The 27,337-nt window shown below is 44.2% G+C and overlaps 1 protein-coding gene across 10 annotated transcripts in view; it reads right to left on the bottom strand.

Annotated features, from left to right (window-relative positions):
- LOC117385136 (partitioning defective 3 homolog) overlaps positions 1-27,337 on the bottom strand; it is a 172,278-nt gene that overhangs the window by 32,256 nt on the left and 112,685 nt on the right. For 3 of the 10 annotated variants that reach the window (XM_055228776.1, XM_055228782.1, XM_055228777.1), the window contains 8 exons: positions 23,563-23,791; positions 22,362-22,513; positions 20,826-20,870; positions 17,153-17,383; positions 13,312-13,579; positions 11,874-11,987; positions 7,126-7,248; positions 1,937-2,239 (listed from right to left, as the gene is read on the bottom strand). In XM_055228776.1, coding sequence (XP_055084751.1) covers positions 1,937-2,239; positions 7,126-7,248; positions 11,874-11,987; positions 13,312-13,579; positions 17,153-17,383; positions 20,826-20,870; positions 22,362-22,513; positions 23,563-23,791 — 1,465 coding nt within the window. The remainder of the gene's footprint in view (positions 1-1,936; positions 2,240-7,125; positions 7,249-11,873; positions 11,988-13,311; positions 13,580-17,152; positions 17,384-20,825; positions 20,871-22,361; positions 22,514-23,562; positions 23,792-27,337) is intronic. The other 7 variants (XM_055228784.1, XM_033982413.2, XM_055228779.1 and 4 more) reach the window with 5 other exon arrangements.

Below are 27,337 nucleotides of genomic sequence, written 5' to 3'. Positions count from 1 at the left end.
AATTGACTTTTCAGAGCTTTTAACCATGTTGTTTCTTCTCATTGACCCTCTGAAGTTGCATTTGGAGTGATTTGTGCATGTCTGATCAACCTTTAAGTACTTATTTTCAAGACTATGACTAAGACTTCTCCAATTTTATTTTCTTAATCGGTGATAATTGGCAGCGTTGTGTAGTCATTATGGCACAAATAAAAAAAAAAATAAAAAATCAGCTGCTCAGTAGTGTGATGTGCAGATATCCACAGGAGGGGCCGACATCAGCTCCCTTTGGACCATGTATTGTTCTAACACAGAAGTCAGCGGACATGTTTCTTTTATTTTTAAGTCGTTTTAGATGAATACTGTGATTTGAAATGTCCAAATTATGACATATTGATCCATGGGAGCGATGGATAATAACTATAGAGCAGATACAAGCACATATAACTGATAACTGATATAACACTGACTCCGCCCCCCTGTGTCCTCTGCTCTGATTGGACAGTCACAAGATTAAGAACATTAGACACAGTTTTCCAGTCATCCAGTAGGTTCCATAGTGGTCCATGGGTGTATATTAGTCTATGTGTCTTATACTTGTTCTGATACAGCTCAAGATTATTCTAAAACTATTCAGGAAAGGTTCATTTCTGTCCTGTGAATGCGTCTTTTTTAGTATAATTTCTTGCTCAAATGAGTCTTTAGTTTTGAAACTACTTTCAGTATCGATAAGTGTCTGATTTTTGATACTTTTAGAAACCCTAGTCCCGCCAGATTCCCCTCAGATTCTCCATTTGCTGCTGTGTAGGTTTGAGCTTGGGATGTATGGACAAAAAAACAGAGAGAGAAAGAAGAAAGAGGGGGTCGAGAGGGAGATTGGGAGGGAAAGAGGGGGTAGAGTAGACGGAGAGGAGGATGGAGGTAGCGAGGGAAAGCGGGAAGAGAGGGAGGGAGAGCAGAGAGTGTGACATTTAGACCTAAATCCAGCTCAAATGAGTTTTGTGGCCAGGTGAGATCCAGGCACAAAGCAATAAGAAGAATAGAAAGGGAGAGATTGAAGGAGCAGAGGGAGAGAGGGAAATTGAGAGGGAGGGAGGCGCGGCGAGAAAGAGGGAGATGGAGTAAAGGGAAGAAAGAGATGGGAGAGAGAAAGACAGAGAGAGGAGGAGGGGGCAGGGGAGGTGCTGATGGAGAGAGGTTTCAGATGAGAATGACTGTGGCTGTTCCAGACTCAGAGGAGCGTGTGATCATGTGATCATGTGATTACAGGAACAATCTGAAGCCCTGAACGTCGGCTCTGAAATACAACTGCATCCAAAGACCCAGATTTAAACCAAGGAAACAGCAGGGATAACCAGATCATGGTCACAGGATAACAGCCAGAGTATGCAAATAGGTGTGAAATCACCCACTAGGGACCTGAACGAGTACGGAAAAACCCCTCAGGGACAGTTCACACCTTAGGATAGTTCAGTGGACTTGACTAATAACAGATAACAAAGGGTGTGCTAGTTTCTGTGTAGCTAACTCCTCCCTTCTCCGGTCTCCACCACAACTGCAGAAGCTTTTTGGATGAGCGGTGAAACGTATTCACTCTTAAAAATGTTTGCCCAGTTACGGAATTAAAGTTTCCTTCGCGATGAGAAAGTCCACCACAAACTGGACTCAAATGGACCATTCCACACTGATGCCTCATGACCAACACGAATTGACATGAAACCAAGACTACTGCTCCTATACACGTCTCCAAACAGTCTAGAACGGTCAACTTTTGTCATTTTTAGATCCAAACATTGTGTAGTAACAACGGCAATGGACCAATCAAGGGCAGCATTGTGGTGTGGGCGAACCACCTTTTCGACGCACACAGACGTACTTGTGCATTTGTGGAGGGAAACACGTCCGCTTTTGTCTGATTGATTCAACAACGTGTCCTATGGAGTTTGTCATGTCCTACCTGTCTGCAGAGGGGGGCCTGTCCATGCGGCTCTTGCTGACTTGGGTGTAGGCAGAGTCCGACAGGTGGTGCTGGTGCTGGGGCAGGTGCTGGGTCTGGTGGTGGGACAGGTGAAGCGGGGACGTGTGGGGGTAGTCCTCAGGAGCGCCGTGGGATGGGAGGGGGCTGTTCACTCCGCTCACTCCGGCGTAGAGGTGCTCGTCCTGGGATGATCTGTCCGGAGACCTGGGGAAGTCCTGGATCTCTGCGTAGTCCCGCTCTCGGGCCTGACGTTCCCGCAGCTCCCGAGTCTTCGCCTGGATCCTGGAAAAACAGGGACAGGTTTTGAGACATTCCAGAATCCCTCTAGTTTGACCTGAGCTGGAGTTTACGGCGTAACTCTGTCAGTATAAATAAACAAAAGTCAAATGAGTTTTTCCACAATATCTTCATGCTTCAAGTGGCAAGATTCACTGATTTGAAAGAAATCTCCCATATAGTTATATAAGCCCCGCCTCCCATCTCAGAATGTAATACCATCAGATTCTTATACGTGAACTCAACCTATTGAACTGAATCATGAGTGAATGAGGTCTCCACGCTCATACTGCAGTACAAATACATCTGCTGCTGTTGGATCTCAGTATCTCAGCTCGTCCTGAGTCTCGCCTGATCTCAGAGGAGCTGTACTTTCTCCAACGATCGCTGAGTCCACAGACCTGCTCCGCTTCAGGGACAAACGCTGCTTTTGTGAATACATTAAACTCCAGTGAATAATGGCCCCCGCAGCTGACCCTCCTCTGCAGGTTCTGTCCGAGCACTTTACCAAATACCAATACCTGGAATTAAATACCTCATTCAATACACTGCATTCATCAAGAAGTGCTTCTACTTCTACTGCCTCTTCAATAAAGGTTAAAGAGGAAGTATTCTGCCAAATGAACCCCTTTTAAGCTTTCTTGTAACTTATAACATTGATCCCTCATCAAAAACATGCCAGAAGATGGTTGAGATGTCATCCATACATGTTTGAATAATCTAGTGATCTCTCCCCGGGCCCTATTCGAACCCGGTTAGCAGTACGATTCTGTGCAATGCTCCGCCCTCAAGCCTAAGTCACCCATACTCCCACAAGACAATGCTCCATAAACACTCAAAAACATGAAACAAAACTGTACACAGCAACTTGACAAACCTGATGTGATGTGCAGTAGTGTTGTGTTGGGATGTAAGTCTGATGGGGGAGTGACTTAGCATGGAGAGCAAAGGGGGACTCAAAACAATAAAAGGTAACATAGTGACTTAAATATATTATGTGTGAGCAGCTGATACTTCTCGTGGTACCAACTGATAGGTCTACTATAACAGCAACAATTTGTACTGTCATTTTATTTCCCAAATAAGTAATTAACCACTTCACAAGAAACCATTCATACAGCATTGTGCAAAGTCAATCATTACAAGCTGAGTGAAGTGTCTTGCTCAAGGACACGGCGACAGCATGCACTGGGAGAAGCAGGGATACAATCACCAACCTTTGGGCCAATATGCTGCTACATCACTAAGGTTAAGGTTAAGATACACTACACTTTATCCTTGTAGGGAAACATGTCTTAAACCTGCATTTGGCTCGTCCTTCAGCGTCTCTGGGTTAAACCTGCATTTGACCCATTTGCCTTAGTCAAGACTAACTTGGCTGAAGGATTTGATCTATTGTGCAAGTTATGGGTTGATGGGGGGAACAGGAGTGACTGCAAGAAACCCACCCAGACACAGTGAGAACATGCAAACTCCACACAGACACAGGGAGAACACGCAAACAACACACAGACACAGGGAGAACACGCAAACTCCACCCAGACACAGGGAGAACACGCAAACTCCACACAGACACCGGGAGAACATGCAAACTCCACAGAAATGCCCAGGTGACGTGAGACTTGGGTTCAGGAGCAGAGATAAAGAGTCACAGAATCTAAAGCTTTAGAAAAGAAGAGAGAGACCTCTGGACCCACACCAGAACAATGCACCATTCTGCTCCGGAGGAAGAGAGAGAAGAATACAGTTTCCTCTGATAGAAAGAGATGTGGGACGGAGGAGGAGAGGGGAGAGACAAGAAGAGAGGAGAGGAAGAGAGGAAGAAATGAAGGAGAAGAGGGGGGGTAAGGAAGGAGGGAGGTAGAGAGGGTGAGGAAGAGAGAGAGAGGATGAGAGAGAAAAAAAGAGGGAAAGAAAAATGAGACACAGACAAGGAGAGAGGGTGGAAGGAGAAAAAGGGAGGGCTGAGTGAGAGGGGAAGAGAGAGAAGGAAGTAGAGAAGAGGAGGGTGAGAGGGCGAAGCAGGGAGAAAGGGAGAGGGGAGAGATGGGTAGGGAAGGAGGCAGAGAGTACCAGAGGAGGGAGGGAGAGAGGGAAAAAGAGGAGTCAGAGGACAAGTTGAACAATTGTAGTGTAATTTGATCATATTAATTTGAGTCATGTTCTGTCCCTGTGCCAGAGTAATACATCAACAAAGCACTTACCCGTTCACTCGCTCAAACCCCAGAGCGCTCACACACCGGAGGAGAGGAGTGTTTGGCCCAACGACACAACAACAGTCCAACTACCAACCATCAGGTCAGTGGGGGCAGACCTACTGATCCACAACTCATGGATTTCAGACTTTTCACCACTCAAAAGCATAGAATATTTTGTTTTAAATGGTTTGAGGAAAGGATCACTGTGGGAAATTTCAGGCGAAGTGTTAACATCTCCATGGAGACAAGCAGGTTACACAGTGCAACTTTAAGATTTCTGATTTGGAAAGCTAAACACGCAGCACCTGTCCGGAAGCAGAGGCGCTTTTACGGAATAGTGCTATTTTTGCTCCCCTCAGACGACAGACAGTATCGACCCAAGACCTGCCCGGGACCTGGGTTAATCCTCCTGGTTCAGCCTGGATTCAAACCGGATTTAGACAGTCCTTACATAGTCCAACAAGACCCCAGCGGACCAGGACTAAATCAAGACTAACTGATTTAGTGAGAGGAGGAGGAAGCAGGATAACCACTCTGCCACAGTCACACAGGGAGGACATGCACACTCCACTCAGAGAAATCAGGAGTCTAACCCATAACCTCTTCCCTCATAGTTTCTTTCATTAGTTTAAACCTTAATACTTATAATTCTTTGCCCTTGTCCCTCTTTAATTAGACAGGTTTATGATTAAAAAGATTTAGATTCCATCATAAAACAGTACAAACTTTCACTCTTATCATGTATGAGAGCTAGATCACAGGACGCAGCGTTTGCGCTAACCTCCTGCCAATAAAAACTAAAGAGCAGCCCATTAGAATATTATTGGCTCAGAGTAACAAATGTGATTATGCTAACGAGATTATGCAAATGAGCTTCTCCTGCCCCTGTGTTCAGAGCAGGGGACTTAATTAAAAACTTTGGCATTTTCAAACCGAGACCAAAACCCTGCAGTGGATTACGAGGAGCAGTGGAGGGTCCCAAACGACTTGGAGGGATTTTAAAGTCACTGTACCTGATTTTTACTGTCTAACTACAACTAGTTCATTTTAAACTGTTCCTCACTTACTTTATGCATTCAGAGCGTTCTTATTATTCACCATGATGAGTTCATAAGCACTTTCACATCTTGCAGAGACAGACTTTTGCTGCCATGGTAAAGCAACTAGTAATAACAACTAACCTGCTAACATGCACGTCCTGATTCTTGGACGATAAAACGCTTTATAATTAGATGCAGACAGAACACAGCGGACGTATTTTGACCTCAACAGCTTCTTATACAATATTTCTGTACTGGTGCAAGAGCATAGACTGTGTAAAGAAGTGGACTAAGTGAGTGTGACGTCACCCTCAGCGTTCAGCTCCAGACAAATGAAGCTCATCGAGGCTAGAGCAGTTATAGCAGCTAACTTGGTTTTTAGACACAACCACAAGTATCATAGCAACTAAAGAGCTAATTTGGAGCAAGTCTATTGAAGGTAACGCCTCTTCCTGCCTGCACCATGCTTAGAGATACTGTCAATCAAACCTGTTGCTAATGCTAGCGGGCGTGACCTCAGGGAAAGAAGGCACCTGATTGGTCTGTTATTAATGTTCATATCTTGATTTAGGGTTAATATGAACATATTAAGACCAAAATGACAAGTCTGACAGCAGCAGTTACAGAGAGAGGGGCAACACTTCCCCATGATCACTTCCTATTTGGAATGTAGCAGCTAGCAGGTTAACAATGTCCATTTATATATACAGTTAATAGGCAAGACACATTTTTCTCAAATACATGGGGGGAAATCAGGCACAGGGCCTTTAAATGGCATTTTTCTGTGGATTGGTTTGACAAAGTACTGTTGTCATGGTAACAGTGAAATAAAACCACAAAAGGCTGTTCAGGAAGATTACATCAGCTGATAAGAGTCTCATAATCATAATCTATTTGAAATTTCATGATCCTCTCAGGGCCTAAACAGCAGCATAATGTCTTTTACTGCACTTCTATTAACACTTTTATTGATGCTTTGCAATAACATCAGGTTGGTGCTGTGCATGCATCTCTATTGGAGGAATGTTCAGCAGTTACCATGGTGACACCATGCACAAGTTTTAAGAAAAAAAAAATTGATTTAAACAACACATTTTCAGGAGCCTGTGACCCCAGGACACAACAGAAAGCAGAGGTCAGAGCTGGGACTGGGGTTACTATGACTCTCTGTGGTTTGGTCCTTACAACTATAGTTCCAATAGTCCCTATCGGGAGTCCATATGGTTCCTTTAGTCTCTACGGGTCTTAAGCTTTGTCTCAACATGGTTCCTATAGTTCTTATGGTTCCTATAATTAGTGAGTCTCTTTAGGAACACCCTGCCCCCCCACGTTCAAACAGCTCCCACTGTAGAGTGTTTTAAGTCTCGTCTTAAGACCCACTTTTAACACCGTGTGAGTTGTGTGGTCCTCTGTGTTTTTTTAATTTATTTTTATGTGTTTTATTGATTTTATTTTTTATGTCACTTTGTCTCTGTGCAGCACTTTGGAAACAATTTGTTTATGAAATGTGCTATATAAATAAAGTGGATTGGATTGGATTTAGTTCCTATAGTTGACCTCTCGTGCTCGAGTCTGCTCATATGGAAGCTGTGGTTCCTATGGTCCTTGGCCTTGTTTCTGTAGTTCTTATGGTTCCTATAGTCCTTACACTGACCTCTCCTGCTCTAGCCTCATCCTCAGCATGTCTTCGTCTGCAGTTTCCTCTGTTCTCCATTTGGAGGAGCCCTTCCGGTCCATCTTCTCGGCAGGACGCTCGTCTTTACGGTTCTTACCAAATCTGGAGAAAGAGGAATACACAAAAATATTACAGGTTGAGTTTAGGGCAAAGATCAAACACATTCAAAACAAGTGCTTGATTTGTAAATAGTTTTTGATGGGCAAGACTTTTCCACTGGAGGTTTCTCCACCTGCTTGTCTCCATGGAGATGTTATTGATGTGCCTAGAAAGTTCCACAGTAGGGCATTAAACCTGTCAGGCTAAGTGCCATTTTTAGCAACAAAGGAGAAACAATCAATACATTTAAAGCCATAGTCTGGAATATACAGATAAAACAATAACATTGCCATGACAACAAGCAGGTGGGGGAGCTTTACCAGAAAAGTTCCATAGTGCCACTTTAACCTGGTCCAAGAGTAAGTAAAGCCCTTCACAGTATCCTTGAAAACATTTTAACTTTGACAAAAACCTGATTTACACTCGTCGTCTTTATGGCGTGGGTTTTATGAATGTATTCAGATCATGTTTTAAATGAGACAAAGAGCGCTCGCTCCATCTCAATAAACCCCGCTGTAAATCCTCTGTTTTATGGTCCAGAGTTTGAAGGTGTCCATGTGAGGACAGGCGAAGGGCCTCCATCTCTGCCTGCGGCCGTAAATCTGCAGGGCCCTCCATCTCCGCCCGCGGCCGTAAATCTGCGCGTGTTTGCGGACAGGAGCTTTTAAAGAGCCTCTAATGAAACGCAGAGGATCTGATGGATGGTTGTATTCCCCACTTTAGCCGCGCACAGATAGGTTATATTAGATTAATCAGCTAATGCACATCTCCATATGGCTTCACTGTGTGCGACAGTCACTCGTAAAGGCAGACGAGACAGAAACAAACCACACAATTATTATGAAGAAAAACAAACACATGGAGAGTAGTATAAATGTGAAACAGTGAACAATAGTAAAACAGATAAAGCAGACCTATTGTGTCTGTTATATAGTATAATCTATGGCACAGGACTTATCTAAAACGACTTAATTAAAGAAACCAGTCCAATGGGGTAATAGGAGCCGATACCCCGCCTTGTCTGCGTCTCTGGGTTAAACCTGCATTTGACCCATCCTTCAGCGTCTCTGGGTTAAACTTGGCTGGATAAGTCTACACTCACCTGAAGGATTATTAGGAACACCATACTAATACGGTGTTTGACCCCCTTTCGCCTTCAGAACTGCCTTAATTCTACGTGGCATTGATTCAACAAGGTGCTGATTCATTCTTTAGAAATGTTGGCCCATATTGATAGGAGCATCTTGCAGTTGATGGAGATTTGTGGGATGCACATCCAGGGCACGAAGCTCCCGTTCCACCACATCCCAAAGATGCTCTATCGGGTTGAGATCTGGTGACTGTGGGGGCCATTGTAGTACAGTGAACTCATTGTCATGTTCAAGAAACCAATTTGAAATGATTGGAGCTTTTTGACATGGTGCATTATCCTGCTGGAAGTAGACATCAGAGGATGGGTACATGGTGGTCATGAAGGGATGGACATGGTCAGAAACAATGTTCAGGTAGCCCGTGGCATTTAAACGATGCCCAATTGGCACAAAGGGACCTAAAGTGTGCCAAGAAAACATCCTCCACACCATTACACCACCACCACCACCAGCCTGCACAGTGAAGGCATGATGGATCCATGTTCTCATTCTGTTTATGCCAAATTCTGACTCTACCATTTGAATGTCTCAACAGAAATCGAGACTCATCAGACCAGGCAACATTTTTCCAGTCTTCAACTGTCCAATTTTGGTGAGCTCAGGCAAATTGTAGCCTCTTTTTCCTATTTGTAGTGGAGATGAGTGGTACCCGGTGGGGTCTTCTGCTGTTGTAGCCCATCCGCCTCAAGGTTGTGCGTGTTGTGGCTTCACAAATGCTTTGCTGCATTCCTCGGTTGTAACGAGTGGTTATTTCAGTCAACGTTGCCCTTCTATCAGCTTGAATCACTCGGCCCATTCTCCTCTGACCTCTAGCATCAACAAGGCATTTTCGCCCACAGGACTGGGCAGACTGGATGTTTTTCCCTTTTCACACCATTCTTTGTAAACCCTAGAAATGGTTGTGCGTGAAAATCCCAGTAACTGAGCAGATTGTGAAATACTCAGACCGGCCCGTCTGGCACCAACACCCATGCCACGCTCAAAGTTGCTTAAATCACCTTTCTCTCCCATTCTGACATTCAGTTTGAAGTTCAGGAGATTGTCTTGACCAGGACCACACCCCTAAATGCATTGAAGCAACTGCCATGTGATTGGTTGATTAGATAATTGCACTAAGGAGAAATTGAACAGGTGTTCCTAATAATCCTTTAGGTGAGTGTAAGTTCATGTTTCAGATTTGCAGTGAACTTGACACAAAACAATGATTCTGTTGTGGATTCAGATGTCATTTAGATCCAGGAGTTGTTTAAGACAGTGTTTCTCAAACAGTGGTGCGTGTGTCTGTTTTATTCTCTTTATTTAGGGTCAGTTCTATACACATTTTGGTCTTCTCTTAGTGTAGCAATGATGTAGTGGTTCCAGTGGTTCTCAAACTTCATTTTGAGTCAATGTTTTCTTTTGGGTTAGTCTTTGTTTAGAACTTCTATAGCCGTGGTCTGGTCCTATTTTAGACCTGCTTTAGCCCTACTTTAGACTCGGTATAGTCCTGTTATAGACCTGGTTTACATCTAGTGGCACTTGGAAGCCTAAATATATTCTAAGGTGGTACTGGCCGTGAAAGTTTGAGAATCAGATTGATGACGAAACCAGAGGAAACCCACACAAACACAAGGAGAACATGCAAACTGTAAAAAGAGAGCCCCCACATTGTTTGGGAATAAAACCAGAAATATTCTTGTTGTGAGGCAAACGTGTTTAACCACTGTAAACACATAACCTCCCTCTTCATTTCCTGGGCTGTTACCAGAATTGCGTCAACATTGTAACATTTGAAGACTTAAAACACTGCTCTTGTTTCTGCATAAATCACGTTTCTCTCTCTCGTGTCACTGCTGCTTCTCATTGATTCATTTTTGCTGGTTTGAAATTCCCTTTGTTCCTCAAATCAAACCCTCTTCTCTAATCATATATTCACCAGGTTCTCTCGGCCTTTATTAAAGATTTAAACTCCAAAACACACGTCAGATCCTCACGCTTTGATCCTGAGCCTTTGTTTTGATCAAACCTGTTTTTTTTTTCCCAGTAATTGCAAATATCAAAAGAGAGATATTCTGTCAAATTGACTTTTCAGAGCTTTTAACCAACTTTATAATAGTTGTTTCCTTCTCTTTAACTCCCTGAAGTTGTATTTGTAGAGATTCATGTTTGAGTAATCTTTATTCTCCTGTGTTCAAGACGTCATTGCTCCGATCTGACCCTGTTTTCACCTCCACTGGGGCACGCCCACTGTGACCTACGCACTTCCGTCTCCAATTTGATTTTCCAAATAGGATGCGATTAAGTTGTTTTAAGATGAATGTTGTGATTTTAAATATGCAAATTATAACATAACGATGCTCGAGTGTCAGAGATTATAACAATAGATCGACACAAGAACGATATTCCTTCTAGTGGTTCTTTGTGGCGTAAAAATAAACTCTGAAGTTGTTTGTGCTTCAGACTCGTCTCTGCTCTGGTCCCAAAGAATGAAGGAGAATATCAGACAGCGGCCAGTCGGAGAGGTGAAGGAACGGGGGAAGAGAGGACAGAGGGGGAGAGATATGAAAGGGAGAAGAGGAGGGAGAGAGAGGGAGAGTCAGGGGGAAGAACAGGAATGAAGGGAGGAGAGTAGAGAGAGATAAAGGGAGAGAGAAAGAGAGGTGAGAGAGAATGGAGTGAAGAGCAAAGAGGAGAGAAGAGAGAGGGAGAGGGGAGAAAAGCTTTGTTCTGATTTGTGTAGTGGAGCAGAGCTGTGACAGAGGCAGAATTTAAAGGACTCAAGGATCAAATCAAGACTGCACAAAAGAACCATTTATATGTAAAGTCTGAACCAGCACTGAACCAGGTCTGAACCAGGACTGGACCGGGACTGGACCGGGACTGGACCGGGACTGGACCGGGACTGAACCGGGACTGAACCGGGACTGAACCAGGTCTAAACCAGGTCTAAACCAGGACTGAACCAGGACTGAACCAGGACTGAACCAGGTCTAAACTAGGTCTGAACCAGGTCTAAAGCATATATATTGTACTTTGCCATGAACTACCCAAAAACTCACTGTATTACAACACAAATCTACACTTGAGGATTCATTTTAGCTGCATTACAAACAGCTGCCTATAGAACATCGTGATCTCATCTGAAACAGAAATACAAATCTATGTATTTTGCAGCGTTTTATTTGAGCCTAAAATATGCGATTTAAATGGAGGTCACCACATGTTTTAGGCCCTCTTTACCATCCATCACATACTAATGTATAATGTATAATGTTTATAGTGAAATAAATGTGCTTCTCCAGCCCATCACCAAACCAGCGCCGTACAAATCCACAAAAGTGTCTCCTCCACTGCACAGCTCTGACCTTCTCCACCTCCTCTGTCTCAAAAATAAATAAAAAAAACTAAAATAAATGTTGTGAATATGTAAATGTGGAGAGTGTCTGAGCTGCCGACACCAGCTCCCACGTCCAGGGGCCAAACCTCCGCAGTACAAACCCAGAGAAGAGCTTCCATTCTGGGCACGAGACGATGGTTCTGCTGCCAGAGACCTCCAGAGAGACAGCTCCAGAGACAGGCCAAAAACAAGAGGCCAAAACAAGCTCCGAAGAACTGACATGAGAAAGAGAGAGGGAGGAGGGGAGGAGGGAGGGGAGGGGAGGGGGAGAGAGGAGGGAGGAAGGGAGGGGGAGAGAGGAGGGAGGAAGGGAGGGGGAGAGAAGAGGGGGGAGAGGAGGGAGGAAGAGCAGGGGGAGGAGGGAGGGAAGGGGGAGAAGAGTGAGGGGAGGGAAGAAAAGGGAGAGGAGGGAGGAGAGGAGGGAGGAGAGAAGAGGAGGAGGGAGAGGAAGAGAGGAGGTGGGAGAGGAAGAGGGGAGGAGGGAGGGGAGAGGGAGAAAGAAGAGAGAAAGTAGGGATAGAGGAAGGAGAAAGGAGGGGGGAGGAGTGATGAGAGGGAGGAGAAGAGGGGGAGAGAGGGAGCAGAAGAGGAGGGGGAGAGAGGGGAGGGAGAGAAGAAGAGGGGAGAAAGCGAAGAAGGGGAGAGGGAGAGAGAAAGTAGGGACAGAGGAGGGACAGAGGAGGGGGAAAGGAGGTGGAGAAGGAGGGGAAAAGGAGGAAAGGAGGGGGGGAGAAAGAGGGAGAGAGTAAGGGAAGAGAGTAAGGGAAGAGAGGAGGAACAGGGGAGGCAGGGTGAGAGATAAGGAGAGAGTGAGAAAGGAGGAGAAGGAGGGTGAGGAATTCCAGAGACAGGCCAAATCAAAAGGCCAAAAACAAGCTCAGGAGAAATGACATGAGAGGAGAGAGAGAGGAAGGAGAGAGGAGAGAGAAAGGAGGGAGGAAAGGGATGAGACATGCCAAATACAAGCGGATAAAAACATGCTCCAAAGAACTAACAAGAAAAGAGAGGGAGGAGAGAAAGAGAGAGAAAAAGGAGAGAGGAGGGAGAGCGAAAAGGGAGGGAGGAAAGCTAAGAAGAGTGAGAAAGGAAGAGAAAGAGGGTGAGGAACTCCAGAGAAACGCCAAATCACAAGGCCACAAACAAGCTCAGAACAACTGACACGAGAGGAGAGAGGGAGAGTTAAAAAAGGAGAGACAAGAGGGAGAAGAGAGAGAGGCAGAGAGGAGGGAGAGAGGAGAGAGAGGAGGGAGGGAGAGAATGAGGACGAGGAACTCCAGACTCCTAACGGTTTGCAGTAGTCCAAAATTATTCCTCACTTACCTTATACATTCGGAGCATCCTAGTTATTCACCATGATGAGTTTATAAGTGCTTTTCACAAATTTCAGAGGCATCACGGTAAAGCTAACGACAACTAGCATGCTAACCATGCACTTCCTGATTCTCGAACAATAAAACACTAATAGGATGCAGACCTCCAGAGCTGCTTTTACAATATATCTGTAATGGGGGACAAAAAAATCAAGTAACTAAGTCTCACCTGAACATGTCTCCGAGCCCCTTCAGGACGCCCTTCTTAGACTTGCCACCATCTTTCTTGGGGTCCTTGGAGACTTCCTGTTTGTCCTTGCCGACTTCCTGTTTCTTCCGTTCTTTTCCAGGCTTGTCAGGGCTCTTCTTCCTCTCCTCTTTGGGTTTGGTTGTGCCGTTGGTCAAAGGTTTTTCCGAAGATGAGAGAGGAGTCGTGTCGGGGACCGTCGAGACCGAATCCCGACCGGAACGAGAGCTCTCCTCTGAGTTCTCCTCCACTGGAAATATAGAAATGTGTGATGTGAGAAAACAAGGACTAAACCAGGACAGAACCAGGACAGAACCAGGACAGAACCAGGACCGAACCAGGACCGAACCAGGACTAAATCTAGACTAAACCAGGACAAAACCAGGACTAAACATGGACTAAACAAGGCTTACACCCGGATTTAACCAGGAACTGAACCAGGACTAAAGCTGGTCTTTCTTTCTTTCTTTATCTCTATTTATACAGAAGAACCCGATGAGAGCACATAGACTCTCTTTTTCATGGATGCCCTGTTTAAAATACAGTACAAGAAGAAAAACAAACAAAACATGGAAGTATAAGTCCATATAAAACATTAAAAACAGGTGCAAAAAACAGGTCTAAACCAGGACCAAACCAGGACCAAACCAGGTCTAAACCAGGTCTAAACCAGGTCTAAACCAGGTCTAAACCAGGTCTAAACCAGGTCTAAACCAGGTCTAAACCAGGTCTAAACGTGGACTACCAGACTTGAACCAGGACTCTGCCGTGTCTACCCCTCCTCTCTCTGCTCCTCTGCCCCTCAGCGCTGCTCGCGTTGGGCCATAACTCGTTTGAATGGTCCATAAAATCCGTCTGGAGCTTTGGTTTTTCCGATCGGAACATTACGAAATGATTTAAAACAGATTTCCTCAGCGATTAGAACCTCCATTAACGACCCGAGGCATTATTAACGACTCTCAGCTCCAGATATAATTTCAGGAGTAGGTTTAGAGCCTTGTTACGACAGATTAGAGACGCCATTACAACTCAAAATAAAACATCAGACTGCAGCGCTGATGAAAGGTTTGTCCCATTAACACATTAATATACGAAACACGAACGCACTGGGACTGAAGCGGAGGGGACTGGACAGAACGATTCAAGGGTACTACAGAATATTCAACACAATCGCACAGTGTACCAGTACTCTTACTCGAATAATATACTGTACAGTCTAACAGTACTCTTACTTGAGTAATATATACTACAGTGTACCAGTACTCTTACTCGAGTAATATACTGTACAATGTAACAGTACTCTGACTCGAGTAAAAGTTATGTTGCTCTTCTCTCTGTGAGAGAGTCTAAAGTGACTGGAGTTTTATGTTACAACATGAAATGATTTGAACATTTGGGTTTCTTGCAGCTCCTTCAGATGTGATTTAGTTTGTCTCATTTTTGTGTCTCATTGAAAACACCCGATTTTGTGCTTTTTTCATGTTTCAAATACTTTTTTACTCTTATTCGAGTCATTTTTTGGACTACTACTTTGCACTTGGGTAATATAATTTTGAAGTAACATTAATCTTCCATGAATACAGTTATTGGCTACTCTACCACGTCTATCTTTTAAAACCCAGATTTAGCAGGGAATTTATGACGTAAACTAGCAATTTTAGTTACATTTGAAAATCTACATTTCAACCTAATTTAAAGTGTTAAAAATTAATTATATATTTATTATGATTAATGAATATATTAAATGATAATAAAATGGAATGAGGTATGTCCCTCTCTCAGACACAGGGACACAGGAGGATGGGAGGGCATCTGACACACAGGGATAGAGGAGGATGGGAGGGCATCTGGCACACAGGGATACAGAAGGATGGGAGGGCATCTGACACACAGGGATAGAGGAGGATGGGAGGGCATCTGACACACAGGGATAGAGGAGGATGGGAGGGCATCTGACACACAGGGATAGAGGAGGATGGGAGGGCATCTGACACACAGGGATAGAGGAGGATGGGAGGGCATCTGACACACATGGATAGAGGAGGATGGGAGGGCATCTGACACACAGGGATAGAGGAGGATGGGAGGGCATTTGACACATTTTGGCAGCATTAGTCGCATGCTCCACTCCGGCCATTTACAGTGAGGTTAGTTGAAACCGTCAGCTCATGCCTCTTCAGTGTTTACTATCAGTCACATTTCCCATCATGCCTTGCTCCTGTCACGTACATGTCAGTCCACATGCAGCAGACAGGGGGCGATGCTTCAGTGGTTAAACCTGTTTCTCTTCTGAACATGACAGTTCAGGACCTTTGACAGGTGTTTAAAGGAGACGTGTGTGTGTGACCTTTGACACATGTTTAAAGAACAAGCATGTGTTTAAAGGAGATGCATGCGTGACCTTTGACACATGTTTAAAGGAGACGTGTACGTGAGCTTTGACACGTTTAAAGGACATGCATGTGTTTAGAGACGTGTGCATGACCTTTGACACGTTTAAAGGAGGCGTGTGCTTGACCTTTGACAAGTTTAAAGGAGATGCATGTGTGACCTTTGACACGTGTTTAAAGGAGACATGTGTGACCTTTGACACATGTTTAAAGGAGACGTGTGTGACCTTTGACACATGTTTAAAGGAGACGTGTGTGACCTTTGACACATGTTTAAAGGAGATGCGTGTGACCTTTGACACATGTTTAAAGGAGATGCGTGTGACCTTTGACACATGTTTAAAGGAGACGTGTGTGACCTTTGACACATGTTTAAAGGGGATGTGTGTGACCTTTGACACGTGTTTAAAGGAGAGGTGTGTGACCTTTGACACATGTTTAAAGGAGATGCGTGTGACCTTTGACACGTGTTTAAAGGGGATGTGTGTGACCTTTGACACGTGTTTAAAGGAGACGTGTGTGACCTTTGACACATGTTTAAAGGAGATGCGTGTGACCTTTGACACGTGTTTAAAGGGGATGTGTGTGACCTTTGACACGTGTTTAAAGGAGACGGGTGTGACCTTTAACACATGTTTAAAGGAGAGGTGTGTGACCTTTGACACATGTTTAAAGGAGATGCGTGTGACCTTTGACACATGTTTAAAGGGGATGCGTGTGACCTTTGACACGTGTTTAAAGATGCGTGTGACCTTTGACACATGTTTAAAGGAGACGTGTGTGTGACCTTTGACACGTGTTTAAAGATGCGTGTGACCTTTGACACATGTTTAAAGGAGACGTGTGTGTGACCTTTGACACGTGTTTAAAGATGCGTGTGACCTTTGACACATGTTTAAAGGAGACGTGTATGATCCTTTACACACATGACAGATGTTTCACTGGAGTTGAACTCTGCAGTGTATCTGTCCCAGGGCGGCTGTGGCTGGAAGCGCGCCCTTGCTCACTTCCTGTTTGGAACACGGGGGCTAGTGGGTTAGACATGTCTGCTCATGGTCTTTGGTGATGACACAGAGAGTGAGTGGAGAGGAGCCTCTGTTTCTCTAAGGTGAAGTCTAGAGCAGAGTACAGCCTGTAGAACAGACCTATCGAAACACACAGTGGGTGGTTCCATCTGACTCCAATTCACTTTCTACTGAAAAACTGTGGTTCCTCTGTAACTGCTTTAAAAGAGGTCTTAAAATGTTCGTATTAAACTGCTCTACATGATCCTGGTATTTTTATTTCTTAATTTTGCCCATAAATCAAAATATGAGCATTAGTAACAGACCAATCACATGCTTTCTTTCCCAGAAGTCCCTCCCACTAGCGTTAGCAACAGGTGTGAGTTGCAGCATCTCCTTACATGCCCCCCCTTACATGCCCCCCCTTACACGTCTCCATTCCCTCGTCCTCCTCCTCAGGTGCCGGCGCTCTGTCGTATGATTTGTCGATGGCGGCCCTGAAGCTCTCGTTGCAGCCCCGCCCCCGGATGATGCGTGGGCGTGGCCTGTGGAAGGGGACGTCTCCGTTCAGAGTCACCTCGGCCACAGCGGTCTGCAAACTCTCCAACGAACTGGACTTTTTCAGGCCCAAGGAGGGGCCAATGTCTCGGGAGGAGGAGCCTAGAGAGAAGAGAGAGAGAGGACAGGAGAGGGAGAGAGAGGGGGAGGAGAGGAGAGAGAGATATCAATAAAGAGAGACAGGAGGGGGCAGGGAGGGGGGAGTACAGATGGAGAGAGGAGAGAAAAAGAGAGAGGGGGGTTAAATACATAAGGACTAAGTATAAACCAGGACTAAACCAGGACTAAACCAGGACTAAACCAGGACTAAACCAGGACTAAACCAGGACTAAACCAGAACAAAAAGAGGAGAGAATCCAATCATAACTATGACTTTTGTAAATAATTCTCTCTCTGGCTTTGACATAGTCTCTGCACTGACAGAACAACACAAACATGACATCAGGGAGTTAGATTTCTGCAGCAGACCAGCTCCAGGTGTTTGAAAAAAAAAAAAAAAAAGTCTTTATGTAACTGAAGGAAAACTTTCTGAACAAAACAAAAAACACGATTCTGAATTCACAAATAACAAATCGTGTCTAAACCAGAATCCTCCCACACACCTCCACTGCTCTGCTCCCTCTCCCTCCCTCCATCTATCCCTCCATTCCTTCCCTCTCCATCTTTGTCTCTCTACTCTTTTCTTTCCAATTTCTCTAGTTCTCCCTCCCTCTCCCTTGCGTTCTTTATTTTCTCCGCTCTACCTCTTTTCTCTCTCTCACTTTCTCATTAACCTCCCCCTCTCTCCACCTCTTTTCCCTCTTCATCTCTCTCCCCTGCTCTCCCTCAGTCTTTCTCCCTCTCTCTCCACCCTCCTCCCATGTTTCCTTCTCTTCCTCATCTCCCTCTCCTCCCCCATTTCTCCCAGTCTTTCTTACTGCTGTCTGTCTGCCCCCCGTTGTTCTCCCCCTTCTGTCTTTCTTCCTCTCCCGCTTTCCATCTCTATACTCTCTGCCTCTCTCTCCTCTTCTCCCCAGCCCCTTCTATCACCCTTTTATCCCTTTCCCCTCCCTCTCCGTCTCTCTCTTGTGTATATTCCTCTCCTCTTTACATTCCTTCTCTTCTGGTCTCAGACAAACAGCCTGCAGCCTGATGTATCAACATGACACTTTAATTAACCCTCCTCCTGCTCTTTCCATTCACAAAATACACACAGACGCACACACACACACACACAAACAGACACACACGTATGACAAGAAACACGTCTGACACAAATGAATAAATGAGGAATTATTAGATTTGAAGAAACATTTCAGACTCAAAAACATGTATATAAACAAACACATTTATACAGAATGTGTCTGGGTTTAGACCTGCTGCTCCTTTAACGAGCTTTACACTAAGAACATAGACCTGGTTTAGACCTGGCTTAAACCGGGTTTACACCTGGAATCAGAACGGGTTTAGACCGGGTTTAGGCTCAGACCTGGATCTAAATAATTACTCCTACTATAAAACTATAGCCAATTACTACTAGTCAGTACTCTTTAACTACTACAGCAACAATTATTACTACTGCTACTACAACTACAGCTACAACTACAACAACTGCTACTACCACCATACAAACCTGGATTAGACCGGGATTTAGGTCAATTTTAGACCTGGGATTAGATTTGGTTTAGATCTAGTTTGGACCTGGCTTTGGACCTGGCTTTGGACCTGGCTTTGGACCTGGCTTTGGACCTGGCTTTGGACCTGGCTTTGGACCTGAGTTTACACCTGGATATAGACCTGGTTTAGACCTGAATTAGACCTGGATTTAGACCCGGTATAGACCCGGTATAGACATGGTATAGACATGGTATAGACTTGGATTAGACCTGGTTTAGACCTGGTTTAGACCTGGTATAGACCTGGTATAGACCTGGTATAGACCTGGTATAGACCTGGTATAGACCTGGTTTAGACCTGGTTTAGACCTGGTTTAGACCTGGTTTAGACCTGGTTTAGACCTGGTTTAGACTTGGTTTAGAACTCCCCATTCTTCAGTATGGTTATATTAAGAACACATTTGCAGTCTCGTTTTAACTGCAGGGTGACCTCCATCTGTCATGAGACCTGGACTCTCAGATTTGTGGGACATTTCTCACATATTTTGATGATTTTGCGTTTATATTTTGTATTTTTCAGTATTTCCTGGGACTTTCTGATGGTTCCTTGGCAGCTCGGAGCCTGGCACAGCTCTGAGGTTAAATCTGTCCAAGCTCAAATATAAACGAGTGTGAAAAACAGTGAAAGTGTGAAACAGACGGGACCACAGACAGGTGAGAAGAACCCCACCAAGTCCCCAATATGGACCTGGCATAGACCGGGTTTAGACTGGGTATAGACCTGGTGTAGACCGGGTTTAGACCTGATGTAGGCCGGGTTTTGACCTGGTGTAGACCGGGTGTAGACCGGGTTAGGCCTATAGTTTAGACCTGGTTTAGACCTGGTTTAGTCCTGATTTAGACTTGGTTTAGTCCTGGTTTGGTCCTGATTCTGTCCTGATTCAGTCCTGATTCAGTCCTGATTCAGTTCCAGGTTTCTGTCAGTGACTCAGGATGAGGCAGCAGGTTCATCAGAGTCAGAATCACACTTACATCACGTCAGAAAATCTGAGTTTAGTGAAGATTTAAAGGTTAGAAAAGAAATCAGTACTGAAACAGGACTAAACCAGGACTGAATCAGGACTGAACCAGGACTGAACCAGGACTGAACCAGGACTGAACCAGGACTGAACCAGGACTGAACCAGGACTGAACCAGGACTGAACCAAGACTTAAGTCTGCTCTGTTCTTCAGACTCAGTGAAGTTGACAGTGATGGATGCTCCGCTGTCACTGCACTCGTTTAATCACACTCCTCTTTCTTTCTCCTCTCTCTGTCCCTCTTTTATCTATCTGTCCGTCACCTTACCATCTCTGCATTCTTCTGTCTCACTCTCTCGTTTTCTGCCAGTTTCCTTTCTTTGTCGCTCTCTTTAAAACTGATTCTTTTCCTCCTCTCCATCCTTTTTCTCTTTCCCTGTACTCTCTTCTCATCCTCCCTGTCTTTCTGTTCTCTCTCTCCTCCGGCTCATTCTCCCATCTCTCCATTTATTCATTTCCTTTTGGACCAATAAAGTATCTATCCATCTCTCTCTTTTTATCCATCTTTCTTTCTACCTCTCTCTGTCCCTCTACTGACGCTCCAATCCTGTCTCATCCCTCTCAGTCTCCCTCAGTCCATTTTCTTTCCATTTCTTCTCTCTCCCTCCTTATCTCCCGCTCTCCTTCTACCATGCCCCATCCCTCTTTTCATATCTCCATCTGTTCCCTCTCTTTTTCTATAGTTAATGCCCCAGGGAGATAAATAGTTGTAATGAGTTTACTGGGTTAGAAAGGTGAATATTTTAAAGTGATTTTAAAGTGATTTTAAAGTGATTTTTAAAGTGATTTTAAAGTGATTTTAAAGTGATTTTAAAGTGATTTTGAAGTGATTTTGAAGTGGTGAATCGTGGTTTAGTTTGGTGCTCTTACCTGCAATGGTTTCAGGGCGAGGGAGGAGGTTAATTTCATCAGCCACTGTTAAGGAAAGGAAACAAGGACACAAGGAAAGAGGAGGTAGGAGGTGAGGAGATAGGAGATGAGGAGATGACGAGAGAGGAGATGAGGAGAAAGGAGATGAGGAGGTAAGGGGTGAGAAGGTAAGAGATGAGTATGTAAGAGATGAGAAGGTAGGAGATGAGAAGGTAGGAGATGAGGAGATAAGAGATGAGGAGACAGGAGATGAGGAGGAAGGAGAGGAGGACAAAGGAGAGGAGGAGGTAGGAGATGAGGAGGTAGGAGAAGAGGAGGTAAGAGATGAGGAGACAGGAGATGAGGAGGAAGGAGAGGAGGACAAAGGAGAGGAGGAGGTAGGAGATGAGGAGGTAGGAGATGAGGAGGTAAGATGAGGAGGTAGGAGATCGGGAGATAAGAGATGAGGAGACAAGAGATGAGGAGGAAGGAGAGGAGGAGGTAGGAGATGAGGAGGAAGGAGAGGAGGAGGTAGGAGATGAGGAGGTAGGACAGGAGGAGGTAGGAGATGAGGAGGTAGGACAGGAGGAGGTAAGATATGAGGAGGTAGGAGAGGAGGAGGTAGGAGAGGAGGAGGTAGGAGAGAATACAAACATTTGGGCAGAGTTAGTTCATTCCACATGCGTCAATCAATCAGTGCAAAAACATGAGGTCATCAACAACAAGGGCAGTGGTCCACAGACTGAACACAGTCCCACCAAAGAGCCTCCTGCTGCTGCCCCCGCGGCCCCCGCGGCCCCCGCCGCCCCACGCAGGCACACTCATCGGACATGAGTGTAGACCTCTCCAAAGACCGCAAGACAACTCTGACAACTTTATTACTTTAGTACTGGACCCTCAGTTTGGGAACCACTGCCTGTACATGCAGGTTTAGAGTTTAGTTTGATCAGGCACAAGGCAACAAATGTGTTCAGAGTGAGAGAGACAGAGAGAGAGAAGAAGAGAGAGAGCAGAGAGAAGAGAGAAGAGAGAGAATAAGAGACACAGAGAGAGCGAGGGTGGAGGAGAAGGGGGCGGTGTTCGTGATGACTATGAGAGAAACCAAGAGGGATAGAGAAATGGAGTGATCATAGAGGCCGTTTGCGCAGATCAGCTGCCACATCTGTGTCCGTCAGCCCTGAGGCAGTCATGGCTACAGTCATGGCTACATCTTACCCTCAGAGTGTGGAGAGGGAAAGAATAATGTAACCTAAAGCCACGATAATCACTATATCAACTTATCGTTCAATATATGACGCTGGAGCAATATATTTTTTCGATAGTGAGGAGATTTTTGCCATTTTTATACAATACGATCATTTATTCATCAGTGGCATAAAGTAGTAGTCGCAATTTTTCTCAGTAGAAATATAAAGTGAATCAAAATGGGTCAGAAAAGGTGCTACAAAAGCCCATTTAAGATTTATCCAAAGATAAACCCAAGAGGAACTTCACAGAGTTGGAAAAGGACCCCAGTAGTAGATGTACAGTAGATGTACAGTGGAGTATCTATAGTACCCAGGTCCATGCTCTTGGACTTCCTGGTCTTGATGATCTCGAGCGTGGAGGCATCGCTGAACTGTTTGGTGCGTTTCTCGGACATGCTCTGACGTCCAAAACCTTCTCTGAGGAATGCTCCGTCTGCGTGAGGCTCCTCGGGGCCCAGAGTGCTAAAGACAACAAGAACACGGAGCGGTTAGCAATGAGAAGAACACACAAGTACTACATATCTGAGCTGGTTTTAGTATCATGACAAAACTACTACACTTTCTCTGGAGTCTACTACCTGCTTTAACATGGAAATATATAATCACAAAGTTTAGCATCTGTGGATTTTCACATTCAGTCTGACTTTGTCTTGGTTAGAAATTTGACTGCTTTGCCTAAAATGTTCCAAAATATGTAATTAAACCATAGACTGTAACCATTCCCTGAGGTCACTCCTGCTTCAACAGGTTTGATTGACAGAGTTGCTTAGTGCTCACTCCCTGCTAAACCAGCATGTGTACAGGAACTGGCATTACCTTCAACAGCTTCGCTCCTGATTGGCTCTTTGGTTGCTATGATACTCACGGTCACAATTCCAAATACGGAACTCCAAGCTCCAAATTGGCCCCTACAACTGCTAGCCTTGTTGACTATTCATTTGACTGGAGCCGAAGGGGTCTCTATGGGTGATTTCACACTCAGTCCACTTCTTTATACAGTCTATGCATTAAACTTATCTATGCGTTTATCCAGTTAGGGTTGGTTTTACTGCCAACAGTCTTTCACCTTATGGCATCACCTGCTTGTCTCTTGTCTTGGAGATAAGTTTAATGTCATACTGTGGATTACTTCAGGCAAAGCAATGACAACAGAAAGTTACACACTGTACCTTTAACTTTACAAATAAGATGAAGAGTTGGCAATGCATTTCAGCCACCTTGAATGTGATGTCATAATCTCAGATAGGGGGCGGGGTCTATATTACTGTGGGATTCACTGTTTTTAAAGAAAACTCCAAACTTATGACCCACAAATGTTGAACCTTCTCATTATTTGTGATTGGCTCCACAAACTTGTCATATTAATTATATTTTATTCATTCATATTGACAGACAAGACATTCAACTTGGTGTCAGTTTTTGTTTCATGTGGATAGGCCTAGTAATTACAGAGATATGAACCATAAACCAGGTCACACATGTGTTTAGAGTAAACATGCAGAGTGCAGTACCTGTCTGGTTGGCTGGGCAGCTCCTGGGCCCAGGGGGGGACTCTCTCCGCGTTGTATCCCAGGTTCGGGAGGTCATCTCGGGGACAGAAGCCGGGCTCGTCATGGGAGGAGGAGGAGGAGTGGTCAGAGAGGCCAGGGGGCAGGAGGGGCAGGTGATGAGGGCGGTCCTCCTCGATCATCACGGTGTCGTCCTGAGGCATGTTCACAGTGGGAGACAGCTGGTAGTGCGCTGAAAAACACAAAACAATATTTAAGTCGCAAGCGGCATCGAAGGTCCTATCTTGTACTCCACATCAGCTTAAATCAGTAGTTCCTCCAGCACGTTGGGCACAGGCCGATATTTGTTTTGGTTGATCTGCTGCCTAGAAAATATAAACAAAGCTTTATATTGACATTTTAATATGAAGAGATAGTGGCATAAAACGTGACTACACACCTCTCTTATGGCAAAAAAAAGGCTTGGGGGAAGTTTGGAGTCAATTTAAATGACATTTGGGGAAAATATTGGTTGATATTTAGTCTGTTCTATAACTATAATCTATGACACCTGTGGATTATTATATTATAATTTGGACATTTTAAATCACAATATTGATTTAAGATGACTTAATATAAAAAAAAAACCTTCTGTGTTAGAAAACTGTGGTGCCCAATGGGAGCTGACGTCGCCGTAAACATCACAATAAAGAGCTGTGTCGCTGTTGGCATCTCCTATGGATAGCTGCACATCACACTAGAAAGAATTATGACAAAACACTGCCGAATTGTTGATTAAGAAAATAAAACTTAAGTCTGTCACCGTGGGGGTGTATCAGTGAAGGTGAAAACAGGACTAAACCAGGACTAAAGTATTAAACCAGGTATAACTCAAAACTTCTGCAGATCTCTAGGTCTAACACAGGACTAAACCAGGACTACTGTTAATGTAAAGAAAGTGTCTTGTTCGAGGAATTAAAAACACACAAACATATTGCATTTGTGTTTTTTCTCAGAAAGGGTCCATATTCTCAGAGCCGAGTGTGATAAACAATATAGAAAATATGAGATATCACACCAGGGCTGAGAATCCTAACACCATCACAGGAAACAATGAATACATATGTACAAGAGGAGAGACTAAACCAGGGCTAAGCCAGGACTAAGCCAGGACTAAGCCAGGACTAAGCCAGGACCGAGCCAGTACTGAGTCAGCCACCAACCATGGAAATGTAATCACTGTACCAAAGTGACACCAGTAAGCCATTCACATTAAGAAGCACGTTTTTCAGAGGTATTTTTTGCTATTAAAAGACCCTTAATACCATTCAACAAATAACAGTACATTTATGTAATAAAGCAAAAGAAAATTTAATTCTTTAACTGGACAATCGTTTTAGAGTAAAGACAAATGGCTGCTCATCCAAGCCTCTTCTTCAGTTCTGGTCAGATTACTGCTGGACACTGCCTTATATCTGTCTGAAGGAGGAGCTAACTACACTGAAGCTAACACACCTGTTTGTTTACAGTTTCCGTTTGTTAGCTAGGTCTATTGAACTAAACTAAGTGTGAGCTGTGCCTGAGTCATATTTTGCAGAATCATTCAGGCCCCTAATAAGTGCTCTCACACCTATTAGCATATGGGCTAGCACTATTGTTTTCAACGTCTACATTTAGGTCTGAGGATGGAGTTATAAATAGGAGATAAATGATGTCTACATCCACCATGCTCAAAGAGGATTGTCCCAACTCTTTAACACCTCTCTCAAAAGTTAAATCAAAACAAGGAAAACAATAGCGCTAGCCACTGTGCTAATTGGAGAGAGTCTGAATGATTCCGCAAAATATAACTCAGGCACAGTTCACAATTTGTGTAGTTAAACAGACCAAGCCAACAAACCAACACTGTAAACAAACAGGTGTGTTAGCTTCAGTGTAGTTAGCTCCTCCTTCAGACAGATATGAGGCAGTGTCCAGCAGTAATCTGACCAGAACTAAAGAAGTGGCTTGGATGAGCAGCCAAATGTCTTCACAACATTTTGTCCTGTGACAGAATCAAATTTTTCTTTTTGTTATGGATCAAACCTGGACGACAGCGATTACACAGACATTTATGCAACATGTTTTGATCTCTTCGCTCTCCCCTTCTCCCTCTGCACACCCTCTATCGTTTTTTTCTCTCTCTGTATCTCTCCCTCCTTCTGTCCTCTCTGTCTCTCTCCCTCTTTCCTCTCTTTCTTTCCCAGTCTCTCATCCTCTCCAAAGCAAAGCACCTGTCAGCTCCTGCCTTCAGGTGAAAGACAAAGAGAATGTTCTTATTGTTTTAGAGCCAGGAGCAGTTTTGGCGGGTGAAATACTGGCAGGTGAAGCAGAGACTGTGGGCTGAACAATAGGAGCTTTCTGTTAGAACAGCTCAGAAAGACAGGATTGTGTAACGCCTTAGAAAAAATAGACTAAAGGAGATGTATTCTGCAAAATAGAATCTTATGAGGTTTAAACATGTTATAACGGCGTCCTATGATCATTATCTTATCTTAGAGTTGGATTTTGTTGCCTATAATCCTGTATAGGCTTGAGTGCTGTGAAAAAGTCTGTTTTCACCTACCCCCTATCCCCGCCCACTACCGTGTATTTACTGTAGTTCAAAAAATATCCAAACATATTGCATAAGCAACTCTGAAGTCAAAACAAGTCAGCTCTGTTCTGCATCTACTTATAAATTGTATTATTGTCTGAGAATTAGGATGTGTGCGTTTGCATGCTAGTTGTTCATAGCTGTACCGTGACATCAAAACTCTGCTCTGGCTCCTAAAAGCGTTGCAAAGCACTTATAAACTCATTGCGGTGGATAATTAGGATGCTCAGAATGCATAAGGTAAGTGAGGAGTAACCCTGGACCACTGCAGACCGTTTAAAATAAACTACATCTGATTTTCACGTTTTAAGACAGGTGCAGCGCCTGTACTGAAGGAAGACACATTTTGCTCAAGTACATGGAGAAAATCAGGTACAGGCTCTTCAATTACGAATAATCACTAAAGTCACATAATTCCGCGTTTGAAATTCCGTGTGTGTCCGTCAGTCTGGGCTCATTTGCATAATCAGACCAGGTTTGTGCCGAAGGGAGCAGAGCCGTGAAAGAGTCTGGCCTCAGGAATAATTAAATCTGTTATCATCGCCATGGAGACAAATACAGGGAACTGCAGCAAAATAACACGACACGTGTGGAATTATAACGAATCAGAGGCTGTGAATTTATATTAACTCCAATAAAAGTAACAACTGATCATGTGAATGCTCAGAACCTCCAGAATTCACTCTCTGAGCTGCAGAGGCTGCACTAGCACTGATTCATGACTGTCTGCAGGAGCTGGGGTTTAAGTAGTGACCATTCAGATCAGAGAGAGGCCTTTTAGGTTTAAACCACTCAACAACAGAAGTTATGCAGATGACAGTACAGCCTTTGGAACTGTATTAGTGTGTGGTACCATTACATGAGTATCAATGGTGAATAATGACCAGACTGTATATATAAATGGAAAGCTAACCTGCTAGCTGCCACGTTCCAAATAGATAGTGATCATGGGCGCGAGTCCAGCTCTAATTCACTTTACATTAAGAAACTGTGGCCCCTCTTAAAATGTTTGTATTAAACTGCTCTACATGATCCTGGTATTTTTATTTAACTATTGTGTCTGTAAATCGAGATGTGAACATTAATAACAGACAGATCAGGCACCTTCTGTCCTCGAGGTCGCTTCCACTAGCGTTAGCAATAGGTTTGATGGACAGCGTTCCT

This window comes from Periophthalmus magnuspinnatus, chromosome 17 (assembly GCF_009829125.3).
Source record: "Periophthalmus magnuspinnatus isolate fPerMag1 chromosome 17, fPerMag1.2.pri, whole genome shotgun sequence".
Lineage (NCBI taxonomy): Eukaryota > Metazoa > Chordata > Actinopteri > Gobiiformes > Gobiidae > Periophthalmus > Periophthalmus magnuspinnatus.
Note: the sequence above shows the minus strand (reverse complement) of the source record. Positions and strands in the feature narration are given on the sequence as shown.